At 52.3% G+C, this 11,722-nt stretch overlaps 1 protein-coding gene across 13 annotated transcripts in view; it reads right to left on the reverse strand.

The window, feature by feature from the left end:
* Positions 1–11,399, reverse strand: part of TDRD7 (tudor domain containing 7) — a 113,661-nt gene extending 102,262 nt beyond the window's left edge. For 11 of the 13 annotated variants that reach the window (XM_043515383.1, XM_043515379.1, XM_038401558.2 and 8 more), the window contains exon 1: positions 10,687–10,823. In XM_043515383.1, coding sequence (XP_043371318.1) covers positions 10,687–10,794 — 108 coding nt within the window. In that variant the 5' untranslated portion in view covers positions 10,795–10,823. Of the gene's footprint in view, positions 1–10,686; positions 10,824–11,267 lie in introns of those variants that run through there. The other 2 variants (XM_038401541.2, XM_038401551.2) reach the window with 2 other exon arrangements.
* Between the last annotated feature and the right edge of the window lie 323 nt (positions 11,400–11,722).

An 11,722-nucleotide genomic window follows, 5' to 3' on the forward strand; every position in this document is an offset into this window, starting at 1 on the left:
TCATATGCTAACATGAGTGGGGGGGGAAGATGATGACCAATGATAGAAACCCTGACTTTTGAGACTAAAACATCTATAAAATGACTAAACAGAAGCACAGCCAAATACTGTCATGTTGTGGCTTCCACATAACAGACTGGTGAAAGAACAGCAATGCAGAATAACCAAAGAAACAAAATGGAATCATTTAGACTATAGAACAAGAATGTATGAACACCATTGGTGGATCAACTCAGGGGTTATGCCATAAGTGAGTTACGCAGGTCATTCCAAACAAATACCAATAAAACCTTACATCATCATGGATTTTATTTATGCCATACACTTCAGAAAAATTACATTTTTGAAGGACAAAATGTTTTAAAGCATATTGTAATATTTTGTATGATTCCCACACAAAATTATGTTAAAATTATGTTTGAAAATAGAGATCAGTAATTTAAGGTAAAATACATCACAGAGGTGAAATAATCCCAAACCAAGCATTTATAAACAAAGAAAATTCAGAATTAGTGGTAAACATAAAAAAAAAAACCACAGACATGTTAGGATATGGAAATGCACAGTTAGGGCATCCAGGGCAGCCTTATCTCCATTCTGTATTGACCCCATACAATAACCATAGAATTATGATTAAGGCATTATAGTGTTTGTGATCCCAATTTGGATTAATCCAATGTCTCTTTTAAAATAAGTCTATTTCCCCCTCCCCTCCAGTGTCACTACAGTGCAAGGTTAGGTGTAGAAAGGCACAGTTAAGGCTGTTCCAGTGCCCTATCAGTCATCAGCATAAGTCTGCCCCATCCATGTGATCTGAAGCTGCTAAGCAGCCTTGTGTTGATTAGGAAGGCAACATACAAAGCCAATAGTCAGACCACACACCAGAAATAAAAAGGGGGCATCCAGGTAGTGCTTCTCTTCATCTGTGACAAAGGTGGTGAGACAGTCTGTGCAAACACAAGCACGCAAACAGTACAGATACTAATGCCAGGCAACGAATGCCGATAGGCAGCAGAGTACAGTGCAACACAAGCGTTGATCCACTGAGATTGCCAATATTAAGGCAGGGCCCTGAAGGGTTGCCAAAATAACTCACTCCTCAACGGGTGAATAGCTAAAAGATGCTGAAGTACCAAGAACATTGGAATGGAAGCAGACACCAAAGCACAAGACAGATCTAAACAGATGCAGCTGAGCATTAAACAAGCTGCATCTCAAGAAAGGTATGCTAAATGGTTTGGACATAACTGAAAGGAAGAGACTTACTAAAAAAGGATCCCCAAAGGCTTTGAAGCAATTGAGAGAAAAAAGAGCCGGAGCAATGACTGCCAGAAGCACAGCTCCTGCAGAACTTCTTTGCTGTACATAGTCAAAAGGAAGCTTCTAACCAGTTTCTTATGGCAGCAATTAAGCTGAGTGTCATGGGACCACCACCAGTGGATCAACCTCCATCCTGTTCCCACTGCTGTTGGGGGCCAAAACTCCTTACAACTTGTGCAGTTCTGCCAATCTCAAGCTAAGAATCTGATCCCAGGAATGAAAATCCTAGCTGAGGACATCTTTAAAGCAGCAATATTACAGGGGAAGTTGTGATGTACTCAATTGCCAACAACTGTTATAAAATATATATAGAGAGAGAGAGAGAGAGCGCGCGCACGCTAGCTAGTTTTGCCATACAAGCTCATGTTTCTATGTTAAACCCCCAACCTGCAAGTACATAACACTACTCAATATACCACCTCATACTGCACCTCAAATTTAATGGGCTAAATGGATACACCCTATTATGCTAACTTTTAATCCTGCTCCTAGTGGTAAGACTGTCTGTCTCTCAGGGATTGTCTACAATACTGCATGAGGTCCATCTAAAATACGCAACTTCAGCTACCTGAATAGTGTAACTGAAGTTGATGTACTTGGATCTACTTACCACAGCGTCTTCACTGCAGTAAGACGACAGCTGACACTCTCCCATAGACTCTGCTTGAGCTTCTCGTTCTGGTAGAGTACCGGAGTCGACAGGAGAGTGCTCAGTGGTCAATTTATCACATCTATACTAGATGCGATAAATCGATCCCCACCGATCCGATGGGTAGTGTAGACAAGCCCTCAGAAGGAATCTCATAGGGCTACATTGTGCTCCAGAACAATTGATTACGATATACATTTAACAGCTTAATAATGGAAAGCTCACAAACATGATGTGGGCAATATAGCCAATTATCAGTTCATATTGTCCAACCCATTCTCTTTTCAAACTTGTTGGTGAACGTATTCTTCAGAAAACTATTTACCATGTTTCAAAGTACTGGGGGAAAAGAACTGAATTCTCTCTCTCCCCCCCCCACCCCAAAAAAAGAAGAAAAGTATTTATCCTCACAGAACCCAAGCCAGCTGAACGGATTCTCCACAAAAACAAACAAACAAAAAAAACCTAATACCACTTCTAGGGAGAGACTAATAATTAGTAAGTTTCAGATCAAAAAGTGTCTCTTGTAAAGATGAGCACATGGAACCAGAGATAAATGGAACCTTCTGAAGCTAACCATCCAAGATTTTTCCCCCATAAACCAGCATTTTATGTCCTGGTGTTTTTGAAAACATTCAGATGTACAGTTTTTGCTCCCCAGCTGTTTCCCACTCTGTTCATTTACAGCTGAATAAGGCAGCACATCCCCAGCATGCATACAGCACTAAGTAAAATGTGTATCTCATGCATTGAGGTGTCCAGCTACAAGAGATACCATCAAATTTGATGAAACAGGCAGATTAGTGAAAGGTTGTTCATCTCCTCAAAAGAAGCTTGTTACCCACACAAGATCTAAGAAATTTAAAAGGTGTGTAAGCATCTATAGAAGCCCTGCTTTGCTTGTCAGACTTTAGACTAGGAGTCTAAGGGTATGTCCACACTGCATTTAAAAACCTGTGGCTGGTCCATGTCCGCTGACTCAAACTCTAGGGGTGCAGGCTAGGGGACTGTTTAACTGAGATGTAGATGTTTGGAGGGGAAGTCCCAGAGCTCGGGCTCCAGCCAGAGTGTCTACAGTGCAGTTAAACAACCCCTTAGTCTGAACCCCACGAGCCCAAGTCAGCTGACACAAGCTAGCCATGTAGCCATACACTGAGAACCTGTCCTCCGCTTTCCATACTATGATAGGCCCATCTTTACACTGCCCGTGCTGAAGATAAAAGAGAAACTTAGACCCACCAGGTTTGGTGAGCTCCAATTTCAAGAATCCTGAGATGTTTATATGAAGACCAAACTTATCAAGCACTTCACCTGCCTGGGCTGCATTTCATGAGTTTCCCCTCAGAGTATCATAGAATCATAGAATATCAGGGTTGGAAGGGACCCCAGAAGGTCATCTAGTCCAACCCCCTCCTCAAAGCAGGACCAAGTCCCAGTTAAATCATCCCAGCCAGGGCTTTGTCAAGCCTGACCTTAAAAACCTCTAAGGAAGGAGATTCTACCACCTCCCTAGGTAACGCATTCCAGTGTTTCACCACCCTCTTAGTGAAAAAGTTTTTCCTAATATCCAATCTAAACCTCCCCCATTGCAACTTGAGACCATTACTCCTCGTTCTGTCATCTGCTACCATTGAGAACAGTCTAGAGCCATCCTCTTTGAAACCCCCTTTCAGGTAGTTGAAAGCAGCTATCAAATCCCCCCTCATTCTTCTCTTCTGCAGACTAAACAATCCCAGCTCCCTCAGCCTCTCCTCATAAGTCATGTGCTCTAGACCCCTAATCATTTTCGTTGCCCTTCGTTGTACTCTTTCCAATTTATCCACATCCTTCCTGTAGTGTGGGGCCCAAAACTGGACACAGTACTCCAGATGAGGCCTCACCAGTGTCGAATAGAGGGGAACGATCACGTCCCTCGATCTGCTCGCTATGCCCCTACTTATACATCCCAAAATGCCATTGGCCTTCTTGGCAACAAGGGCACACTGCTGACTCATATCCAGTACTTGTAGCCGAAGTGGTCTGTCAGACTGAGAATCTGATTAGGGCTCATCCAGTTCACAAACAAAATGAATGAACATACAAAAAATAAGTTACAGCTGAGACTGCTAACTGCAGCTCAGGAGAAGATAATTAAATACATCCATGCTAAAACAGATAATTGGTTATATAAATCAAAACTTGTGATTACCACAATTTGACATAGTCCTTAACACTCAGCTCACACAGCCAATCAAACAGAAGAGTTCAGTATTTTACGACTAGGGCTCTGTGTTTGTCACGGAAGTCACGGATTCCGTAACTTCCCATGACCTCCGTGACTTCTGCAGTGGCCAGTGAGGCTGACCCCAGGGCCAGCTGCTCAGGTGGCCCCATGGACAGCCACACTGGCCACTGCTGGAGCAGCTCTATAGCCAGTGGCAGGCCCTGGGGCCAGCTGCACTGGCCACCACTCAGACGGGCCCCCAGCAGCTGGTCCAGGGGACTGCCTGAGCAACAGTCCCTGGGGTGGCCCCTGGCAGCTAGTGCCACTGGCCCTCTCACACACACCCTAGCAGCAGCCCCTGGGCTCGCTCCAAACAGCGCCCCCCACCCCAGCCTTAGACCCTCCTCCCCCCACCCCAAGATTTAGTCAGGGGTATTTATAATATAAGTCACGGACAGGTCACAGACAGTGAATTTTTGTTTATTGCCCGTGAGCCACCCATGACTTTTACTAAAAATACTTGTGACTAAATCGTAGCCTTATTTATGACCCAATCACATTTCCACTCAAGTCAAGGGTGGTAAGATTTTCAGTGGAATGGTACCAAGCTTTAAACCAAGGGAGGGTAAACTATAGCCCACGGCTGCATCCAGCCTGTAAGGGCTTTCAATCCGGCACATGGGATTGCCAGCCCCGTGACACAGCGGGGCTAAGGTAGGCTCCCTGCCCCAGCCTGCTCCCAGAAGAGGCCAGCACCACGACTCTGCAGGGCGGGGGCTTTGTGTGCTGCCCTTGGCCCCCAGGCACTGCTCCCTGAAGCTCCCATTGGCCTGGGAATGGGGAACCGTGGCCAATGGGAGCTTTGGGGGTGGTACCCACAGGCACAGGCAGCACCTCCTTAGCCCCAGGAGCCACTTTTGGACATGCTGGCCACTTCTGGGAGAAATGCTGGGCCGGGGCAGGCAGCGAACCTGCCTTAGCCCCGCTGCGCCTCACTGCCAGATGGGGCAGAGCCCACACCCCGAACCCCTCCTGCACCCCAACCCCATCCTGAGCCCTCTACCTTGAGCCTCCTGCCTTACCCCAATGCCGAGTCCCCTCCTACATCCCACACCCCTCCTACTCTCCAATCCTTTGCCTTGAGCCCCTTCCTGCACACCACACTCCCTCCTGCACCCCAAGCCCCCTGCCCCAGCCTTACATTCATGGCCCTGCATACAATTTCCCCACCCAGATGTGGCCTACAGGTCAAAAAGTTTGCCCACCCCTGATTTAAAGACTACAAGTCTAGATAACAGTGTGTATATATTCATTTCTGTTATCACATCTGATGATTTATGATACAGGTAGCTCGTTTTACTGTAACGTGCATTTTTATGCTGTGCCACGATGTAAGAATTTCTTTTTGTACAATAGCTGTATTTAGAAAGCTATTTGTTTAATTTGGGTACATGGAATTATTTTGCTCAGAATTAAGGCACCGCTATCAAAATGTGCTTATGTACTACTGTAATGGTGCTAGAGAAACCTGGAGATGTGATCGCTAGTGTGGGCAAATTGGAGAGGAGGTAGAACCACAGTCCTAACCCTCACTTCCCCAGACAAAATTAACTCACAGAGCGGCATGGAAGGATCCCAGGGAGAGGTAGAGGGTATAGGCTTACACTTTTTTTTGTTTGTTTGTTTGTTTGTTTTGTGCATGAAAGCTAAAAACTTTTAAAAACTTTTGTATGAAAAAAAGCAGGTATTAAAAACGCATGAAGTTTTAGGAGAAAGCTAAGGGATGAATAGATACCGTTCATTTAGACTTTTCAGCTATGATTGTTTTGTTACATGGGCAGAATTAAGATTGTTTGGACGTTCCTTACTGAGAATTTTTCTGTTTAATGATGTGTGTGCATGAACTGGTTGTCAAAGTAAGTCAGAATTGTTTATGGCTCTTCACTTTGTAAGTTCCAAACTTCTAAAAATATGGCATTTCTCTTAAGGACTAGTTTAATGATGCTCTTGAATTGCATTCAGCAGCCTTAACTGGAATTTGATTAAGTTATGCTATTTCATGTCTATGGTTCTGTTTTTATAAAGCATTAAATAGGTAATCAACAAAAGGGGTAGGGAAAGAGAAAAAACAGGATTTGGGGGGAAAGGGTGGGATCTTGCTATTCCCCCCCCCCCCCAGCTCCACAGTTTAAGAAAGATGGAAAAATTGTGAATTAGTTACTTTTCTCCTGTTTTTAGTTCATATTCCAACAGACTAAACTTTCAAATTTCAACCAGCTCTATCACTTATTTTGAATGACATTAAAAATGTAGTTAAAATGGAAGTAGAAACAAACAGAACCCTATATAAATTATATCATATATGGCATTTGTTATCTGCTGTTTCATCCAGTAAATCCAGATGGCAAAAGTTACAACCCAAGTAGAAAATTACTACAAGTGTTCACTTAAAGGGGGAGGGGAGGAGGACAACACAGCCAACCACATTAATAAAGTTTGAATTTAGCCTTATTTTAGATTATTTCAAAGTAACTTGAGGAATTTGCTAGAGGAATAAATAAGAATCACAAAAAAAGTACTTTATATCCCTGTCATCCAAGAAATGATGCAACTCAGATTTGCTTGACATTCTCATACAATTCATTCTGCACTCGATAACAGCTGTAATTTGGGGGAGGATACCATAATATTCACACAAATGTGTGTTCATTTGTGCACATTCTAAGAATGGAGCCACAATGGCACCTCAAAAAAATAATATGTCATTTTGTAGTTCCTGCTCATGTCACTCAAGCATTTTTCCAAAATCATTGTACCATTTAAACAGATTTGTTAATTATACTTTTGTAGTTGACCTGTCTGCACTTCTACTAAGAGTAGTTAGTGATGTCATTGAAGCCAAGAACACAGTAGAATTGAAAAAAAAAATTAGACATATATGGATTAGAACCCCTCTAACTGCTGCTTAGGAAGCATAAGCTGCTGCAACAGGTAAAAGATGCAAAGGATCTTTTTAGGGAGGCCTCAGTCTTTCCATCAAGGGAGTTCTTCAAGGCTTAATCTTCATAAATCTATCTTCTGGAGACAACAACATATGCTCTTGAATTCTCTATGATCACCTCAGAGTCTGATGATCAGCAGAGATAGAGCCTCCATATGGACCTACTTGGGGTTATTTTGGCCAATCACTGTCAATCATTTCTTGCATGTGAGGATGTCCAGGCCTCACGCGAGATATGCCATGAGATTGACTCTAAGGAGTCCCTAGGTAACAGTGGGCTCTCTTCTTGCACTTTCAGAAACTGTGCTTTTCTGGAGTTGAACATTATCGGGGGCTTCCCTTTAGAATATGAGGCAGGGTTAAAAATAAGAGAAAGTAGCTGTTAGAAAGTAGGAGCATTTCTAAAACTTTCACAGGAGCTTCTATTTTCATGTATCTACTAGTTAGAGCAGGGGTGGGCAAACTTTTTGGCCCAAGGGCCACATCTGGGTGGGGAAATTGTATGCAGGGCCATGAATGTAGGGCTTGGGCAGGGGGTTGGGGTGCCGGAGGGAATGCAGGGTGTAGGAGGGGGTGCAGGGTGCAGGAAGGGGCTCAGGGTAAGGGGTTGGGCTGCAGGAGGGGCTCGGGGTGCAGGGTCTGACCCAGCACCGCTTACCTTGAGCGGCTCCAGAGGATGTCAGTGGCATGCAGCAGGGCCAAGGCAGGCTCCCTGCCTGTCTTTGCCCCACACCGCTCCCGGAAGTGGCTCCTGGGGGTGGGGGTGGGGGCAGTCAGCTCTGCTGCATGCTGCCCTTGCCAGTGGGTACCACTCTCAAAGCTCCCATTGGCTGCGGTTCCCCATTCCTGGAAAATGGGAGCTGGGGGAGGGGGAGTGTGCCTTCAGGCAAGGGCAGTGCACAGAGCCCCCCGGGGCCGCAGTGCTGGCTGCTTCCAGGAGTGGCGCTGGGCCAGGGTAGGCAGGGATCCTGCCTTAGCCATGTTGTGCTACGGGGCTGGCAATCCTGCAGGCCGGACTGAAAGCCCTGATGGGCTGGATCTGGCCCGTGGGCCATAGTTTGCCCTCCCAGGAGTTAGAGGCTAATATGAAAGCTGAAGTGCCATCCCAGTCCCCAACCAACAACCCAAGAAAAATACCCTTAAGGATCCCTGCATCCTCCTCCCCTGCAGTTATTTGAGAAGCTGGGTAGGGGGAAGAGAGAACAGAGTTCTTGCCTTGAGCAGTACCCCAACATCTTTTTAGTAGCCTCTACCTGGTAAATTAAACCAGGCTCTTCTGAATTACAGGCTTCGAGATTTTTTACAGTGTCTAACTCAGCTCCATTAGCTACAAAGCAGGGGCATATATTAGTCGGGGGGGGAGGGGGGGGGAAGAGAATAGAATCTCAGCTTGTCCACTGAAGTTCACCAACACTTTTTTTTTTTAAATACATACCATCTATGTGGTTATTCCCCAGACGTTACTTGACCAACATCACAAGGATTCCACGGCACTAAGTTCTTCAAGTTAAAGAAATAATGAGTTTAAACTATTAGATATGCCTTTGCCAGAAAAAGGTCTTACGATTTTACTATTCAGCCCACATGATCCCTTTTCGAAATGATACGAAAGGGAAATATAATCTTAGGAAGAGTTAATGTTTCCAGTTGCTACGAAGATCCAGGTTCTTCTCGTCCTGAGAGCCATTTAGCCTGCTGGGTCATTGACCCCATGGGCAGGCTCTCGGTGTCCTGCTGCTTCAAGGGGGGGACGGGTAGATTCCGCTCGCGGGGTTTTCTGGTGCCACCCAGGCAGGCAGGCAGGGTGTGCACACGACTCCCGCGGAGGAGGAGAGCGAACTGGAGCGGAGCCGAAGCAATGTCACACCGGTTTACAGACAGGGGAAGGGCGACCCCCCAGCCCGTTCTGACCCGACAGCAGCGACCCAGACCCCCGCACAGACCCAGGGTCCCCGCCCCCCAGCCCGCACTGCCCCCGCACAGACCCGGCCCGACCTACCCCCTGACAGACCCAGGGGTCCCCGCCCCCCCAGCAGCGACCAGACCCCCGCACAGACCCAGGGGTCCCCGCCCCCCAGCCCGCACTGCCCCCGCACAGACCCGGCCCGACCTACCCCCTGACAGACCCAGGGGTCCCCGCCCCCCCAGCAGCGACCAGACCCCCGCACAGACCCAGGGGTCCCCGCCCCCCAGCCCGCCCTGCCCCCGCACAGACCCGGCCCGACCTACCCCCTGACAGACCCAGGGGTCCCCGCCCCCCCAGCCTGCCCCTGCCCCTGCCCCGACAGCAGCGACCAGACCCCCGCACAGACCCAGGGGTCCCCGCCCCCCAGCCCGCACTGCCCCCGCACAGACCCGGCCCGACCTACCCCCTGACAGACCCAGGGGTCCCCGCCCCCCCCAGCAGCGACCAGACCCCCGCACAGACCCAGGGTCCCCGCCCCCAGCCCGCACTGCCCCCGCACAGACCCGGCCCGACCTACCCCCTGACAGACCCAGGGGTCCCCGCCCCCCCAGCAGCGACCAGACCCCCGCACAGACCCAGGGGTCCCCGCCCCCCAGCCCGCACTGCCCCCGCACAGACCCGGCCCGACCTACCCCCTGACAGACCCAGGGGTCCCCGCCCCCCCAGCCTGCCCCTGCCCCTGCCCCGACAGCAGCGACCAGACCCCCGCACAGACCCAGGGTCCCCGCCCCCAGCCCGCACTGCCCCCGCACAGACCCGGCCCGACCTACCCCCTGACAGACCCAGGGGTCCCCGCCCCCCCAGCCTGCCCCTGCCCCTGCCCCGACAGCAGCGACCAGACCCCCGCACAGACCCAGGGGTCCCCGCCCCCCAGCCCGCACTGCCCCCGCACAGACCCGGCCCGACCTACCCCCTGACAGACCCAGGGGTCCCCGCCCCCCCAGCAGCGACCAGACCCCCGCACAGACCCAGGGTCCCCGCCCCCAGCCCGCACTGCCCCCGCACAGACCCGGCCCGACCTACCCCCTGACAGACCCAGGGGTCCCCGCCCCCCCAGCAGCGACCAGACCCCCGCACAGACCCAGGGGTCCCCGCCCCCCAGCCCGCACTGCCCCCGCACAGACCCGGCCCGACCTACCCCCTGACAGACCCAGGGGTCCCCGCCCCCCCAGCCTGCCCCTGCCCCTGCCCCGACAGCAGCGACCAGACCCCCGCACAGACCCAGGGTCCCCGCCCCCAGCCCGCACTGCCCCCGCACAGACCCGGCCCGACCTACCCCCTGACAGACCCAGGGGTCCCCGCCCCCCCAGCCTGCCCCTGCCCCTGCCCCGACAGCAGCGACCAGACCCCCGCACAGACCCAGGGGTCCCCGCCCCCCAGCCCGCACTGCCCCCGCACAGACCTGGCCCGACCTACCCTGACAGACCCAGGGGTCCCCGCCCCCCCCAGCAGCGACCAGACCCCCGCACAGACCAGGGGTCCCCGCTGCCTCCGGACAGACCCCGCCCGAGGGGCCCCCCCGGGCCGCCCGCCCCCGCGCGACTCACCCCCGGCCCCGCCGCGGGGCCCGCCGCTCCGCGCGCCTCAGGCGCGGCGCCGGGACCCCGGCCTCTTAACGCCGCACGCGCCCCCGCCCGGCGGCCCGCCGCGCGCATGCGCCGCCTGGCCCAGACCCCGCAGCCTCCGGCCCGGGCGCTGCCCCCACGTGACCGGCCCCGCCCGCGCTGCGGCCCCTTGCGTCAGTCCCCGGCGCGCGGAAGGGGGGCGGGGCCGCTGGCAGGCCTCGCGCCGCCCCCGCCCCGGGCACCCGCAAGGCCCCGTGGCCCCCGGTGCCCGGCCTGGCGTTCGGCGGCGGCCCCCCCCCCGGGCGCGGGGCCAGCGCGAGGCAGGTGTGGAGCGAGCGAGGCGGTTCGGCTTCCGGAGCGGGAGCCCCCCTCCCCCCCGGGCCCCGCGCCCCGCGCCCCGCGCCAGGGAAGCCTGGACCGCCCGCCTCTTTTCGGGCTCGCGGAGCCTCGCCCAGTTGCCAGCGCGGTTGCTCCCGCCCGGCCGGGGCTGGGGTCGCGCCTGCTGTGCAGGGGAAGGCGCATGCGCTGCCCCTCGGCTGAAAGGCGCGAAATGTGCTTCTGACCTTTCCGGAGCGCCCGCAAGCGGCTTCTCCCGCGCTGGGACCCGGCAGCCGCTGCTGCGCCTCCCTCGCCGCGGCTTCTCTTCGGACGAGGCCGGCAAGCGACCCGCCCTGGCCTTAACGGCGCAGCTCCCACCAACCAAAGCGCAAACGCGAGAAGTAAAAGCAGCGTCCGCCCTTCTGCCTTCCAACGGCTCTTTGAAGTGTGGACGCTCGAAGTGGCCAAAGCTCCGCGCTGACCCGTGCTCTGCCCTGTTCAGCGGGCTCCTGCATATGCAGCAAGCTGCTCAATCGCTACAAAACATAAGGAGCTCGCCTCCAACTGATTTCCCGTGATGAACCCTACCTCCTTTCCAGATCCCTGCTTTCCAGGAGCCAGCCCGGCCCCCACTGCCTCGCCTCCTAGGCTCTTTGTTCCTTGCATTTGACTATATGAAAACACTTGTCCAAATCCGTCC

This window comes from Dermochelys coriacea, chromosome 5 (genome assembly GCF_009764565.3).
Source record: "Dermochelys coriacea isolate rDerCor1 chromosome 5, rDerCor1.pri.v4, whole genome shotgun sequence".
NCBI classification, from domain to species: Eukaryota; Metazoa; Chordata; order Testudines; family Dermochelyidae; genus Dermochelys; species Dermochelys coriacea.